Source organism: Ursus americanus, chromosome 15, assembly GCF_024610735.1.
Source record: "Ursus americanus isolate L20-20 chromosome 15, mUrsAme1.1.p, whole genome shotgun sequence".
In the NCBI taxonomy this organism is placed as follows: domain Eukaryota; kingdom Metazoa; phylum Chordata; class Mammalia; order Carnivora; family Ursidae; genus Ursus; species Ursus americanus.
In genome coordinates, this window is record NC_142141.1 from 37170526 (window position 1) to 37187596 (window position 17071).

The 17071-nt window shown below is 44.0% G+C and overlaps 1 protein-coding gene across 4 annotated transcripts in view; it reads right to left on the reverse strand.

Annotated features, from left to right (window-relative positions):
* SLC1A3 (solute carrier family 1 member 3) overlaps nucleotides 1–17071 on the reverse strand; it is a 76616-nt gene that overhangs the window by 16630 nt on the left and 42915 nt on the right. For 2 of the 4 annotated variants that reach the window (XM_045787274.2, XM_045787275.2), the window contains one exon: nucleotides 196–400. In XM_045787274.2, the coding sequence (XP_045643230.1) occupies nucleotides 196–400 (205 nt within the window). Of the gene's footprint in view, nucleotides 1–195; nucleotides 401–4006; nucleotides 4263–9903; nucleotides 11191–17071 lie in introns of those variants that run through there. The other 2 variants (XM_087867931.1, XM_045787276.2) reach the window with 2 other exon arrangements.

A 17071-nucleotide genomic window follows, 5' to 3' on the forward strand; every position in this document is an offset into this window, starting at 1 on the left:
CTCCTCACCTCTTTCCCATTAGATCAGAAAATAAAACCTTTAATTCTGTTAGGCAGAAGTAAAGATGTGACTTTCATTACAAGCCTAGCGAGGTTGGTTCCGTTAGACACCTGTTCTGCAGTCTGACTAGCTCCCCAAAAAGAAGGGCTGCAGTGGTCAAAACACACCCAAAGGGGCGGGCTTGCAAGGACGTACCTGATCAAATCCAGGAAGGCGTCTGCAGCTGTCACTTGTACAATTTTGCCTTCTCTGTGCATGTTTTCCTTTGTGCCCTTCCCGGGATGGATGATGATGACAATGATTATGCCAATCACCACGGCAATGATGGTCGTAGTCATGTAATAGACTACGGCTCGCATTCCCATCTTCCCTGATGCCTTACTATCTAGGGCCGCCATTCCTGGTGAAGGCAAACAGAAGGAGATTTTCAGGAAGTCAGTCCAGAGAATTCTCCAGAGGAAGGTAACGGGGACAGTAATTCCTTCTACACCCCCTTACCCTCATTCCACCCAGCAATGGGATCTTACACAAGTTATGAGAACTTGGCATCAGATTTCATCAGGGCATCATAAAAGGTGAAGGAAAAAAGCCAAAGAACGGCCAGTCATCAGCTGTGTCAGCAAACACCTGATCACCCGTTTCCTGTCTCAAGAGCTGATTTCACATGGCTCTCTACTGATTTAAAAGGGCAATCAAATTCTTTCCCAGGTGATTACTGGTTGGGGAAGCTATGAGTGTAAATAGTGAGTAGTGTGTGTGTCTCTGTAGATGAAGAAATACTCAAAAAAATTTCTGGCAGTATAACCTGAGCATATCTCAAGTCACTGTGGTGACTCACACAGATAAACTGGCATTAAATTCTTTTAAAAGACTTATTATTTTATATGTGTACTTGGGAGTCTTTTTTTTTTTGATGTTTTTATGCAAAATATAAGCCATTATTCTGATCACCTAACAATTTATTGTCAATTTGCAGTTAAATTAGACATTGGGTTATAAAACCAAAGTTCTCAAATAGTTTCTCGGTGGTTTTCTCATCTCATCAAAATTTTTAAAAAATTCTCTTTTTTGGTGGGGTTCTTCTCCTGTTTCCACCTTCTCCCCTGGGCATGGAGTACCTCATCCCATGTTAAACATCTTCGCCCCCTCGTTTTCAGGACATCTGCAAAGTCTACCTCAGGTGAGGTGTTACCCTAGATAAAAAAGGAGGTGTGACTTTCAAGATTTCCCTTCCTGCTCTAGCAAACGAAAAGATCTTAGTGTCTCTTGGGATGGTAAAAAATTGGAAATGACACAAAGCCCTCAAAAGATTAGATTATAATAATATGGGCTCTTCTGTTTCATTAGCTATTTCTTCACTTTTCTTCTTTCTTTCCCCTCCCTAATCTCATGAAAACACGAAAATCCAATTATAGTATAATCCAATCATAACAAATGGGACTATTTTCTTTACTATTTAAAATTGCATTTTTATAAATGTATTAAAAGGTTATACTGTACTCCAATGATCAGTATCAGATTCTAATAGAGATTTAATCTTAGGTAGTGACCCTGTTCATACCAACATATTTAGAGTAAGGTAAAGTATTGAAAAAAATAGTATCCATGACTGGGCTGAGTTTGCCCCAAAATGTGATATAATGGTAATTCCCATGAGAACTGAAGCCAGGGCTTTCAGTTTATCATTTCATTTGTATTTGAATATCATTTATAATTTTCATAATAAGCACTTACTTATACCTGATATGTTCTTACTTTTAACAACCCATAATGCAGATTAAAAAACACTTAAGTGACTGTCTAAGGTCTTAGTCAACACCAAGTAAAACGGAGTGGGAACTTAACTTTGCTCTTATGTCACTAATTTTCATATACTTTCTGCTCCTGAGGAGACAGCTGCAGCTCCCACAAACAAGGAGACCAATTTGGCTTTAATGCATGAACTTAGCTTCTCTTACCCTTGCCCTGGGTTTCCATTTACTGGGATGGAGCCACTTCAATACTTTGTCAACCTTAAAAATGGGCTAATCTGTTTTCAGTCCAATGTCCCCTCCCCCCATTTTCATCCTCAGGTCTGAATCACATCTCAAATATCTTGGCTTCCCGTGCTTGCAATAATTTCTCAGAAGGGGCCCACTCTCTTTCCCATTATTGCCTGAGCTTGTCACCACTGAAGCCTGAAATTCCTCGGCGGCGAGTGGTGTGGGCACAATAGGCCGGATATCTCTGCTAGGGGGTACCAGGCAGCAGTATTTTCTTCCTCCGAGATGCTTTCTTTCCCTCTCGCCTTCTATTCTGTGGTGCTGTTCCGTTCTCACGCCAACTCTTCTCTGACGCTCCTGCCCACTACTCCCGACCTATAGCTATTCAGAGAGAGCGCTAAGTGGTCACGGCAGAGCACTGGAAACCAAAGTGGCAAACAAAGGAGGAGGCTTAAATCTCCCTCCCTCCCACTGCAGGGCTAGGGATGGGGGGAGTTATCCCAGAGTCCACAGCTATACGGCTATCAATGGGAAGAAACGAAGATTCTTATTTATAGGATTTTTTTTTTTAATTTAAAAAATGAAAACCAATATGAGAGTGTTTTCTCCATACTTGTGAATTCTGAAATAGCTGAAGACAACCACCAAGCCATGTTTTCAGCAGTGAGCCCAGAAGGAGAAGCGACAGTCAAACGAGAGGCTCACCAACCTCTACATATTGACCCTTTTCGTTTGCTAGAGAACAGAGCAACAGCTGCTGTGATTTCAGCCAAGGAAGGAGGGGTGTGTGGGGTAGGGCAGAAGAGCTTCATGAACCAATTCTCCAAGTAGGTCCTTTCCTGAGAGGGGGCCCTGGTGTCCCACACAGGCTGCTTGCCTCTCTCTGCCCCTGGTCCTCCACCCCTCTTCACCACCTGCCAACTCTGACCACTCCCCTTTTCTCTGACACGGGCTCTTAAAACTAAAGGTACCACCATGAACAAGGTGTCGTGAGCACAAGAGCAGGATGGATGTGGACAATCTGCCAGACACAGGGCCTGAAAGAGAATGGTCCTGATACCGGTGGAACCAGGAAAATGGAGGATAAGCTCCGGAAGACAAAACCTAATGTGAGCGGTGTCTCTCTTCCTCTCTCTTACTCAAACCCAGTGACCATCTCTGATCCCCAGCCTCATGAAATCCAAGACAAAGCTCTACACCAGAGACTACACACAAATGTTCGAGGGTCTGGGGGCAAGGGAAAGTACTAAATCACTTTGTAGAAAAGGGAACTTTGGCAGGAAGTGCCCTAAATGTTTGGGAAGGGAAAATTTTAATTGAGTCTTGTCACTTCAAAATACGTGGAAGAAAAGGAAGAAAAGAGCACCAGGGCAAGGCAGACAGGAGGTCACTTGGGTGTGTAGGTACTGACGGGAGTGTGTTACAACTATGCGTTTGTCTAAACATACATTTGAGAAACACATTCCAGAGCCAGTAGTAAAGATAAGGGTCTCAGCTGGTCTCCTTTTCTTCATTTGATCTGGGTTTAGCCAAACCAGACCCATTCAAGACATCTTGACATCTTTATTACGAAAACAATCTGCCATCAGAACTGAGACCCTCTTGAAACCCAAGAAATACTATAATGCACAACTGCTACAAGTACCGTGACTGGTCTTCCAATTATGATGACGTGTTTGTTCTCTTTATAGGCTTTCTGTATTTTGAGTTAACTTGTGTGCTAGTTCCCTAACTCACTCGCAAAATCCCACCCCCAACCAATGGCACATGTTCATCTAATTTCATCACAACTGGAGGTTGTAGATGTCACTGATATCATTTTAAAGGTGAAGATACCCAAGATAGAGAAGTAAAATACGTTATCCAATGTTGCACAGCTAGCGAACGGCAGTGGCAGAATTCCAAACCGCACTGCCAAGGAATCACCCTTTCCCCTACACCTCTCTTTTAATGGATGGGCTGGAGGAAAATTCCATGGCGGTAGGTAACTGGAAAACTCTAGCACATTACTCAGCATTCCCTACCTTCAGCGGAAGTGCGTTACACTGGTCACCAGAAGGACTAGCTAGAGTTAGCTAGAGTACTGATCGGTTAGTACGGATCTCTCATCATTTCCAGAGAAACAGCCACGAGCATGTTCTAATGGAGAGTGGAGGATCACGGATACTTGCTGGCTGTGGGTACAGGAATCTCATTTTCCTTTCTAAAAACCAACCCATCAAGAACCAGTCATCAAGAAAGCAATCCATCGATCATTTCTGCAAACCTATTACATGTTCACTGATGAGTTAAGCATCTAAAAGGGAGTAAACAGACATTTTTTAGAATGTAAAAGATTAAGACTTTGCTTCAGAAACCTGGTATTTTAGGCAGCAGTCACTTTGAAGAGAGGAAGGAAGAGAAGAGAGTTTCTTAATGCAAATAGGTAAATATGCATTTACTTCTTTATTTATAAAAGGAGTCTTTTGGTAATTAACAAATATGCACCACATTCGTGGGCTTTTGCACGGATGGAGTAGGGAGGGAGGGTCTCATAAATACGTACGCGGAACTCTGTAAGTCTGTATTGTAAGTCAGATCTCTTTTGGTATAATATTTCGTATGACTTCTTGGATAAATGAAATATGTATTCAGCCGAGTTTAGAAGGATAATATATAAATAATGTCAAGTTCTCAACGCTCTATTATTTGCATGGATTTTATTCACCCATCTGCTAAAACTCCATGTCTTATCCATTCATGTGTCTTACTTTACTTTCCCCAATAATTCCTGTCTCTGGTTTTGAAAAAAAATTTAAGGAAGAAGCCTTCTGTGATGAATTGTCTCTCTACTCATTCTCATGGTGTTTCATTGTTCTTCCAGGAACTGGACCAGGCCCAGAAAGAACAGAAAAGGGGGGATGGCAACTGCTGACTCAAGAATGTTGTCTGTTTCGGTTTTTGTTTTACTTTAGAGGCACTCCTTTTCCACAATGGGCTCAAATACTCATGTAATGAAAGCCGCCTGTTCTCCATCCTCCTAGAGTTTCAAGATGGGCAAACTTACAACAAGGAAATCGAGGATGAGCTCCAGCCTATACCATATTCATTTGACTATAAGGTGATGATTTTTTTTAAAGTAAAGTTAAATTCAAAAAATACAATGTACTTCCTGTTTACAGATTGAAAAATGAGCTCTTGTGTCCTAAAGCAACTGCCCACTGCTGGAGCAAGGGCACACTGGAACCCTCAAAAAGGAGAGCGAGCAAGAGGGTCAAAAAGCTCAGAGGGGGGGAGAGAGGGGCAGGGATGAAGGGGTGGAGGGAGCGAGCATAAAATAAATCATTTTAAATCGTTCTAAAACTATATTATGTTTTTCTTCACTAAAATATTTTCTTCTTGTCCCTTTATAGACTAGATTGTAAAAAAAGTGAAGGTCTATGATTCTATGGGTTCTGTTAGGTTGGAAACGGTTGCTAATGATTGTATCACAATTTTGAATCACAATTAGAAGCAGGATATAGCCTCAGAACTTAATCTAAAAGACAATAGTTCAGACTAAAGGCCAACCTCACGCACTTTTGGAAGCATATTCTTTTTTCTCTTTTCCTTTTTCTTTTTTTTTTTAAATTATAGCTCAGCGATTAAGAGTTTAGGCTCTGAGGTTAAGAATACCTGGATTCCACTTCTGGCTCTGGTACCATATGACCTCTGTAAGCCTCTGTTTCCTCATCTGTAGTATGGGCGTAATGACGGCTCCTTCACTGGCTTTTCACTGGCATTAATGGGACTTCCATTCAGAAAGCACTTCGCATCGGGGCACCTGGGTGCCTCAGCCCTTAAGCATCTGCCTTCGGCTCAGGTCATGATCCCAGGGTCTTGGGATCGAGACCCACACTGGGCTCCCTGCTCGGCGGGAAGCCTGCTTCTCCCTCTCACACTCCCCTTGCTTATGTTCCCTCTCTTGCTGTCTCTTTCAGATAAATAAATAAAATCTTAAAAAAAAAAAAAGCAGCACTTTGCATAGTGCTTGGCACATAGTAAGGACTCAACAAATGGTAGCTGTTATTAAGTAAGCAGAAAAGTAATAAACAAGCTATTCACTAAGTATTATTTGCCTTCTCTAAGTCTCCACTTCACCTAGGCAAGAAGCTAGTAATATTTATACTGCAAGCTTAGGGAAAACTTACACAAAGAATCTAGATAAAGCAGGTTCTTGATAAATGCTAGTTACCATCACTGTATGTGTCTCCCTCTACTAGACGTTTAGTTCCAAGAGAGCAGAACCACATGTTTTAGTCACTAATGTAGCCTCAGTGGCTAGAACGGCGCCTGCGCAGGAAGGCCCCCAATAAATACTGGTTCAACGGTCATTCTTATCACCATCGTCGTTGTTATCCTGGGGAGAGGCCACACACTTTTTTTTTTAAACATTTAGGTGAGGTTACTGTGAATTACAAGTACTAGAGTTGCTTTTGTTGAAAATACTCTGAAATTCGGATTCACCAATTTTAGTTGCTCTTCCCCCAGTTACACCAAAATAGTGAGGTTCATTCTATCTTGAAGAATGAGAGACAGCTCTGGTGGGTAAGAGTGACTCGGAATCACCTGGAGCTTCATTTCCACAGCTGGGATGGGGGGGGGGTGTCACTCACAGCAAGCTGTCCCCGGGATGGTCAGGAAGGCAGAGGGCTGGCCCGCCTCCACTACTCACCACCGGGAGCACCCTCCCTCTTTCTCTTCCTTCTCTCTCTCCCACTCCTGTGTTATCTTCCCTCTTCCACCACCATGATGCCCTCCCGCAGATGAGCCTATGTAAGTAACCGCTGAAGTCCTTTTCCCATTGATGAAAGAGAACAGAACAGAAAATACTGAAGGGTATCCCCTGTGGTAAAGGTAAGTATTATTTTGTGAAACTTTTTTCAGCTGTGTGTATGTATTGTGTGTGATGGGTCACAATGTAAACTATATTTGTGGGTGTGGGGGTTTTTTCCTTTTTTTGGAGGGGGCACCCAGATATGAATACATTTGTAGGTTCTAGTAAAAAAAAAAAAAAAAGTAGTTTGCAAACACTGGTAGATACCACATTCAGTTAAAGTAGAGGCTTTAAAAAGGAACCATGAGCTGTGGTCTCTCCTTCCTGTCGTCCTTGCTTGCTATGACTTCGGGCTGCCCACAGCACCCAAGAATTTATTTCACCTAGCTAGTGGAGACCAAGGAAGTACGGATGCCGATGTCTAGTAACTGGTCAGTTGAGTTGAACAGAAATTCTGGAGACGTTGTAACAAGGGGGAAAGTTTGCAAATAGATTCGCTTCACGCAATTTTGAGCAAAGAGGCATTTACTTTAATCAGTGATTCTCAGTGAAGAAGAGTTAAACCATCTCCATAAGCAGCTAAGAACAATTTCACGGAATTCACAATTAAATCACAAGTACCTTCACAGGGGTTTTCACCCTGGCCAAAATTTCCCTCCCATATAGCTGTTTATAATGTCACAAAACTTGATATTTCGTTCACCTACAATATCACTTAGTTTTATGAGGTTATATTGCGAAAGAATGACAAGGAAGCTTCTCTATGAATTTATTGCTTGTGATAGCATATAATTTGCCGGGCAAATTGATTTTTTAATTTGACCCTTAAAACTGTCAACAAAAGTCTTTCTTCAAGTTCCACTGTTCACTAGTAAAATGAAGTGTGGAAAGGCAAAAGGGAAACATTCTATTTTGAAAGATTGTTAAACAGAAAAATCCCAGGGGAGCAGACAACATAATTAGTGGCATAAAAATTCACATAAATCACCCTTTATCCTCAGCAGGCAATCCCTTTTCTCTGGCTATTGTTGTCCCCTGAAAATGAACTTTCACCCGGGAAGCAGTCAGGGGAAACTGAGGCCCAACTTTAACTGCTGCTACCTCCAATATCAAAGAGCATCCAGTGGCCTCCTTGACCTTTGGGGTGGAGAACGCTTCTCCTGAGTTACCAGCCGGCAAGGTCCTCTGAGTGGTCAAGTTTGCTTTTTCTCTACACTAGTCTTAACCCTGCAACAGACGCTCATTACAGCCTCGCTCAGCCCTGCAGTCGTTCCAGTGCCGCGATCTGCCAGGGAACCCACCGTGGGGACTTCCTGTCTCTGTCTCTGCAAGGTCTCAAGAAAACCTCTGAAGAGCCAGCTCTGAGATTCACTTCTCACAGGCACACAGCTGCCGGCGCAAGACCCACCGGGACGTGATTTCGATACCCATTTACCCTTCTCATTAGCCCATCCTTCGCTCACGGCATTGGAATGTGCTGCACCATATGCTTTTCTGAAGAGGAACCAGGGAGTAATTCATCTTCTTTATGTGTGCTAAGCAGAGCAAGAGGGAGAGGCGAGCGGGACCCACGATGAGCTGGGGAGTAGTGATTAGTAACAGCTGACAGCCTCAGACCAAGACCCTTTCTTTGGTTACCTCATTGTAACAGCCGAGCACAAAGGAATGACTGTCCTCTCGCCAAGATTTAGAAACCCAGGACCACAGAAAATAGCGGCTCAAAGAAAAAGCGTGGGCTGGGCCATGGAGACCAGGGGCTGATCGGACCAGCTCTCGGTTATACCTGTGAAGCCTGGCTTTGAAAACAGACCTCCATCGTGTGCAAAGATGTGCCAACACGCAGTCAGCCATCGCCCAGCCCCCGCCAGGACCACCGATGTGACTGGGGAAGAAAGTAGGCAACTTCACTCACAGGAGAACAAGTGTGTGGAGAGCAGCAAAACTGCTTCAGTTTAATGAGAGGAAGTTCTTTGAGGGCCAGAGCTCCAGCCCCCTCTGCCCTTTTCCCCAAAGAATCATGATTTACAACCAACCACTCAATGAGTAGTTTGCAGTTCCCAAAGCAGCTCTCTTTGGTTTGAATTACTTGCTGTGGAAAAGACCTCTACGTTCTGGGTCCCACGCGACTTTCTTAGGAAGATGATGGTCAAGATAGCACGTTTCCCAGCTGGCAGAATGCTGAGAGGGACTGAATTCCACAACTGGGCCAGACTTGTCCAAAGTTAATCCAAAGGCATTTCAAGCTGACTGCAGAGCATGTCAGACTCAAGGGGTTCCCTTTCTTCCCATGGAAGGCCTGTCCCTCACAGGAGAAAAGGAATTGAAAGCCTCACAGAAACTGAAAGCAACACATAGACATTAAAAACCAATTCGACCTGGCCCCGATTCCCAGAACAGTTGAGACAGGACTGTGTCTCCACGTCCTGAAATGAGGCTGGGAAGCAGCAGAGATTCCTGGGCCCAAAGGAGCCATACCCACGGTTGCAACCCAACATCCACCCCACTCCTTGCCATCAAAAGATTCTGGAACCATAAGCCAATCTGAGAACTTGGAAATGGACTGAGGTTAAGTTTGTGGCTTGAAACTGAAATTCACATATTTTAAAAAGATGTGTTTCTTATATTAAAAAAGAAATGATAGAAAATAAAATGCATTCCCTTCAGCTATTCTCTAAATTAACTCCAGGACATAGGATCTTATATATGATATACAAGAACAATTTTTAAAAAATTTTACTCCACATTCTGGCCAGTTCAGAGAGCGTGCCGAGGAAGTCTGGAGACAGAGCTGGGGTTGAGACAATGACAGGAGGAGAGAGAAGAGGGAAAGACAGGGAAGGCAGACTACCCAGCAGAGAAGCGTGGAATGGAGAAAAAGTTCCGTGGGTGCTTTTATCTCAGTCAGCATATTTCTTGGCCTCTGGCCAACACACCCCTTTTCAGTTCTGATTAATTTTCTCAGCATTTAAAACTTCATCAGTTGTTCTTATCTAATCTATAAAGGAATAGTCGCACCCAGGGAGGGGGAGATTATGCTCGCAGCTACCTGACCCGAACAATAAAGCAGTATCACTTCACTGAGCGAAAAAGACTGTCCAAACTCTGGTCTTGGTCGGCTTCCCTTACCTCTGCCTGAAGTGTAGCAAGAGAACATTCTCTCCTTGAAACAGGAAAAGCTGCATTTTTGCCCCCTGGGCCAAGGGCGACCTAGAACTGAGTTAATCCTGATACAGTCCACCCGGACCGGCACCAGACTGCCGCAGCTTTTCCCTTCCCCCGAAGGGAGCTGGTTCGGCCTCTTCTACCTCAGTCTTCTAACACCTATGGAAGTAGTTTCTATGTGCTTCTCAGTTTCATAGTTTGATTTTTTCAAGGGGTATTTAGAAATTCCCATAAGTGCTCCAAAGAGAACTATGGACAGCCCCTTCTATCCAACTCCACTTATCCTGAGTAGTCTTCAGGGATCCAGGAAGGTGGCAGAGACAGGAAGTGGAAGTGGTGTTTGGTTGAATCGAGACTGATGTTGCGTGGACTGGATTGTAAAAGTTATTCTTTAACTTGGAAAATGGGGATAGGGTGGGTAACGATGCAGTCGCCAGTGCTTGGAAAAAACACAACTACTGGATGGGTCTTGAGTAAAACCTGGTAACATTCGATGGCAAAAAAACAAAACAAAACAAACCCAAAACACAAAAAAAGGGGGGGGAGTGAACTGTGGACATTGTTGCTAAAAAGATATGAGACAAAGATTTATAAATAAGGTAAATGAAAGGAGGATGCAAAACTGAATTCAAAGGAATGATTTCTTTTTAAAAGATTTATTTATTTATTTTACAGAGAGAGAGAGAGCGCGCAAGCAGGGGGAGTGGGAGAGGGAGAAGCAGACTCCCTGCTGAGCAGGGAGCCCGATGTGGGGCTCGATCTCAGGACTCTGGGATCACGACCTTGAGCTGAAGGCAGATGCTTAACTGACTGAGCCACCCAGGAGCCCTTCAAATGAATGATTTCAAATGAATAATTCAAACAGGCACCACAGCCCCATCACAAACCATGGAAAGAGGCAGCAGGGTAGTGAAGTTATATTAAGGGTAACTTGTTTCTTTTAAAAGTGGCTTCTACAATTAAAATTGTTTCACTTATTCATGCATTCATTCAACTTTTATGAAGGAACTTCTCCACGCTCTGGCCAAAGACATGATTGATAGGGCCCTCACATATTTAGTATAGTAAGATTTCAAAATATATTTTTGTGAAACAGCCCTGAACAAATAAAATGCATAAAATTATCCAGCAGAGTGATTTGGAATGGAATTGGGAGGAAAACGGGGAACTGTGTTGGTCCGTATTGGAAGGAAGTAGCTGTAATAAACTCTAGAATGTGCTTTGTTTGAATCCTGGCTCCCTCACTTATTAGCTTGGGACAGGTTAAGATACGTAACCTCTCAGTGTCTCAGTAAATGAGGGATAATAATGGTTTACTTCATAGGGTCGTTCTGAGGATTAAATGAGTTCAACGTGTGATGCCTTAGTATAATAACTGGTACATATAAGTTAGCCACGATGATGATGATGTGTTTGTTTTATAAATATTTTATAAAAATATTTATAAAAATATTTTTAACTCTGAAGGGGTCCTTGGAACACGACTATAAAATGTGAAAACTCAGTCCATAAACTCCACCCTGCTAGGCACACTCACTAAGGTTTTATCTCATGAAATCTCCCAGGCAACCTACAAGGTTGGGATAACAATGGTCACAGATTAGGGAACAGGGAGGTTAAGTCACTTGCCCAGGATCACACAGGTAGTAAGTGGCATTGCTGGCATATGAACTCAAGTCTTTCTGCCCCCAGAGCTCCTGTTTAATCCCTTCATCGACAGCCCTGGACAGGGATTCTTTGTAAAATAAAGTCTCCTTTGCACTGGACTTACATCAATTGTTGACTTGCATTTGATTCACCTAATGGGGACTTCTGACAAAAACCTGTCAAATTCGGATTTGAAAGGATGCTATACATCCCAGCTAAAAACAATGGTGCCCATGTTGAAAAATAAAGCACTGATGATGAGTGGCTACTGTCAAAGCACTGAGCAGCCTGCATTAGAATTAGTCTGACATCTTACTGAACTGGGGAGTTCTAACATGCAGACTTTATTCAGAAGTTGATACACTACTGGAGATCTTAAATCAAAGAAAGAAAGAAAGAACACTCAACCACGGATAATTCCACACTACAAAAGCCTTGGGTAATTCCTAGAACTCCCATGTCTCTTGGTGAAGCTGCAGCATTCCCCCTACACCCCCCCCCATTTCCTTTAGAGTATCTGTTATTAAACTCTCTCTGAGCCTAACCACAATGGCGCTCACCATCTCCTTGGCCAGCTCTTCATTGTTGGGTAGCTTTGAATTTTACAACAGAAAGCAGCTCAGAAAGATGTAAAATCTGATTCCTTATAACCCTTTTCTCCTGAGATAAAATTTTCCTTCTGGAAGAATATCAAGTGAGTCTGGTTCACATTTACCAGAGGGACCTTGGTCTTTTCTCCAGACTAAAGACTCAACATTTCTCCAACTGATCCTCGTGTATCATGACTTCCAGATGTTCGCCAACCTGTAATCGCTCCCACTGCCTACCAGTCAGTGCCCTCACGCTCCAGTCCAAACCTTCTTTGCCCAGCTTTATTGCCTGCTGAGACCTACCCCATTCTTCCAGCAACTTCGCATACTCAGTATTCCCTAGCTGAGCCTTGAGTGTTCCTGTCTCTCCATCTTTGCTTTTAAGGCTTCCTCTGCCCTCGTCCTCATTTGCCGTGGAAATCCTACCCTTGGTCCAGCCCCTGAATTCCCACAGCCCTTTCTTTGTGCTTCTTGGCTTCCTAGTCGGCTTTGTTTCAACAGTCATGTGCGTACCTGTCCGGCTCTCCATTTACTTTTTCAACTCCTTGAGGCTATAGACTGGCAACGTCTCTTCGTATCTTTATTTCCCACATCGGTTAGCATGCTGCCTGCCCAAAACAGGAGCCCAATACACGCGTCTTGGATTGGATTCGACACCCTCTTAGTTGCTACTTTGCTTTGTCAAAGTCACTCTTGAGTGTGCTCAGAATTAACAAATCACTCCCGATGTAGTGTGACCAGTGCAGAGTACGATGAACTATTAATAATTTTAACTGACTAGATTCATTCTTTTTCAGCCACCACATCCTATTGCTGGTTCATATTAAGCTTTTAGTCACATGAACTTGTGCCAAGCTCAGTCTTTCCCCATCCTGTAATTGCGCAAGTGCCTTTTGAATCTAAAAGCAGAAATATACATTTATCCCCCGCTCAACTTCATTTTGTTGGTTTCCATCCAGCACTGCAGCCAATTGAAGTCATTTTGAATCATGATCTTAGGCATATGTGGTAGAGCCATTCTTTTGGGGCTTATGTCATCTGAAAACCCAATGTAGGTGCCTCCTAGGTCTTTAAGTTTTTGATAAAAATATGAACAGGACACAGCTTTTAAAAAGTTCAACAGCGTACTTCACTAGGTGTCTTTCCAGCTTGATACAGGGCCTTAAACACTCCTCAGGTGTAAACGTTCAGCCGATTTAAAATCCACTTCGCTATTTTATTAGGTCCTATTTTATTAGGTCCTATTTTATTATCAAAAGTATCACAGAAGACTCAAAACTTTTGAGAATGACCCAAACAAATAGTAACAGGAATCCCACAGCTAAAGGGAGTATTTTCACAATATAAAGAGTCCTTGTAGTGCCTGGGACAAGCTGTTTTGTGGGAATGCAGTAGGCCCCACTTTGTAACTTTAGGAAACAATTCTCTTTTCCTAAAAGCATCTGTGGCATCAATCTAGAAAGGTACATACTGATAAGTATCTTTTTCTACTAAATGGGAATGCAGTATCATTTGAATAAAGATATAAACATATCAAGAATTAATACAAACATAAGTTATTCATAGGAGAAAGAAATAACAATTATTTTAAGCTTCAGGAAAGTTTACCGGCTAGTTCAATGAAAACAATTCTGGATGTACTCTCCTGATCATAGAAAAGTTCCGTATTTGATTATACGCCTTTAATTCATCTTTGCTTTTACTCCTTCCACGGTAACACATCAGCTTGTGATTTTCCAGGTTATAGGCCTTCAGTTATAAACATACACAATGGCCCATATTTACTGTTATATGCCCAGTGGCTCTCGCAGTAGCGACTCAACAGATACTCGTTGAATGCATGATGACTGACCTAGTCTGCAAATTCAGCAGGTGAGACTAAGCAAATGTAGTCAACCCACAACTCAATGAGTTATTGACGTTAACATCTACACAACACAAGCTCACTGCTGCAACCAGAGCCGGGATGCAGATGTACAAACAGGAGCTCCTACTCCCAAGGAGATCTCTTGTTGAGAAGACAAGTCATAGTCTCACCAAATAATCAAACGTTAAACCACAGATGACAAAAAGTTAAGGGCACAAGAATGGGAAAATTGTGGAAAATATTTAGTTCATGTGGAGAGAAGACTCTACCATACGCAGTAAAATTAAGACAAAAGATGCGCTTTAGCATTATAAACTGATCCAGCACAATCTAGAAGCCGCAGTACATTAGGGGCTGCATGGCACTACAGAGAGGGGGCCTGAGTGACAAACGGATCTGAGTTTGAACACAGTTTCAGCTCCTTGCCAGCAGGGAAACCCTGGGGACGTTTCCTCGGCTGGAAAATGGAGACAGGAATATTACGATTTTGCAGAAGGGGTAACACGTATGTGTGTTCAACGCCTGGCATGTCTTTTATACTCAATAACTGCTAGCCAGCCTTATGGCAGGTGAAATACAAATGTCACTGTCCAATCAAAGAATAAATCAATCTGCAATCCAGATGATCATTTTATCACTTCAAGGTGAGAGCACGATCTGAATGATGATGCCAATGACCTCACACATTTTTCAGCTTCAGATGTAAACCACACATTATTGAGCTAATGACTGAGGAGTTACCATGTGCCAGGCTCTGTCCCGGGCTGAGTAAACCATGGAGCATTGGCTCTAATTTGCACACATCTTAATGCTATGGAAACTTGATTGCAGAGAACACAATCCCACAGGGAATCTGCGGACCACCTTGGGAACCAAGTCTATTATCAAAAAGCCAAAATTAAATGCCTGAAACTGGGGCTAAGTCATGGCTGAGGACCTCCAGGTTTGGAGAGTGAGGCCAAGAAACCAAGATTTGTCCATGTGATGTACAAAATGATACCACTGGTTAGTGGTGAGGCAAAAGCGGAATGAAAGCTTCACCAGGCCTTTGCCTAACGCAATACAGTTTAAAGCTTTGCGATAGCACACCAGCTTGAGACGAAGTTTATTAACAAATCACATTTTCCCAGTCTGGGAAGGTTGGGAACTTCCTGGCAAGCGGGTTTTTTATTCTAATGTAGATAATACAGTGATTTCAGCTGCTTACTCAGGCTCACCCACAAGCAGTTCTCTCATTCACAAATGCGGAGAAGTACCAGTGGGCATGTTATAGGAAGCAGCAAGTCAGCTGAAAGGAGGTGAGGTTACATGCGACAGGAGCTCTGAAACTGGCTACCACTCAGTGACAAAGGCAAGCTGGTGTTGATGAGGATGCCTCACATGGCCTGGGCCGACCGTGAGGAAATGATTCTCTCTGGGCAGACCCCGCACGCACAAGCAAGGAAGCGCCTTGAACCTGGCACTCACCACCAAGGAAGCCAGACGGGACTTTCAAGTTGATGTTCACAGTATCGAAGCAGAATCTGAGAGGCAGTATTCACCAACGTTAGCCGAGTGCCTACAATTCACGTGAAGCATGCTCACAGCCCCCATCTCAACTGAGCTCCCCTCGGGGTCCCCCGTGTGGCATGGACAGCCAACGTATCGATTACTATCACCACCACTCTTTCCACTCCATAAATGAGCCCTGGATGCCAAAGCGGCTTCCCCGTCACGGCTCGTCAGTACCAGCGACGCGTTTAGAAACTAGTCCGGTAGCTCTGAAGCTTGTGTTCTTAAGAACCAAACAGGGATCAGCACACATACACAGAACCCGAGCGAGCCTCCTCGCCAACTTCTCAGCGTAAACACTGCATCTCTGCAGAGGAGGAGAGCCAGGCTCTCGGCTTCCTTCCTCGGCACCGAGCACAGCCCACGGAGCAGCTCGGTCCTGAACGGATTATTCGCCTCGACCAGACAAGAGCTGCTGTGCGCGACGCAGAGCACAGTCGCCAGCAGGACAAGGAAGGGAACCACGCGGGAAAACAGACGGCAGATGCGTAGGGACTACTTCGCGTGCACGCAGCGAGACCGCAGCGCTATTCGAGGCCTGACGACGGAAACAAAGGACAGCGCGCACTCTGCGGCCCCCCCCCCCCACACAGGTGCCTGCCTCCCGAATACCTGCGGAGTAACTCTCCCGTGAGTAGACAGGTAAACTATTTCAGGTAGGGAGACAAACTCTGCACCGCCCACGGGGGAGCAGGGCCCGAAGACGCAGACACGCCCCTTGATCCACCACTGAGTGTTCTGAAGCGTGAGGACACGTCCACGGGCTCCTCCGACCCACTGTGGATTTTCTGTATGCACCGACGATTACCTGTATGCTCCCTAGTGGCCCCTGCAGGGGCATCCGAACCCCCTCAGAGGTGGAGGCTGACCTTAAAGCAGACTGATAATAAAATATGAACTATTTTCCTTTCTCTTGGCTCACTTGAGATAAATTTATTGAGCCCTTATTGTATGCCAGGCTCAGAACTACAGATGGAAATACAACCTCGTGCTTGCTCTCAGCGCTCACAGGGCAGGCAGGGCAGTGGGGGGGGGGGGGGGGAGCCTCAGACGGGGGAGGGGGGTGCTGAAAGAAGGGATGGGAGTGTGGCAGAAGAGAGGGGCCCTGGAGAAGGGGATTTGGGGAGCGGTAATAACCTACCCGCCGGAGTTCTGGCAACACTTAACTTTGCTGTCAGGGAGAACTTGAAAAGCACACTTAGAGAGAAGGAGCAATTTTAGTGCCAAATTAGATCTGCCCCTGCACGTTTACCAGATTGGACTTTGAGAGCCAAGGATTTAGTAGTGATGTTGTCAGAACCAATAAACGGGTTAGGAGAACTGCTGAGGGGTAAACGTGGAGTCAGAGGTTAGGTATTTATGTGAACACTGGAACACATCGAAGGCATACAGGCTGTTCAAAGTCTAACTATGAGACATGAAATAACCCGAATTTTGAAAACTAGGACCCCTCAGAATGCTCCCAAACACCTAGCAT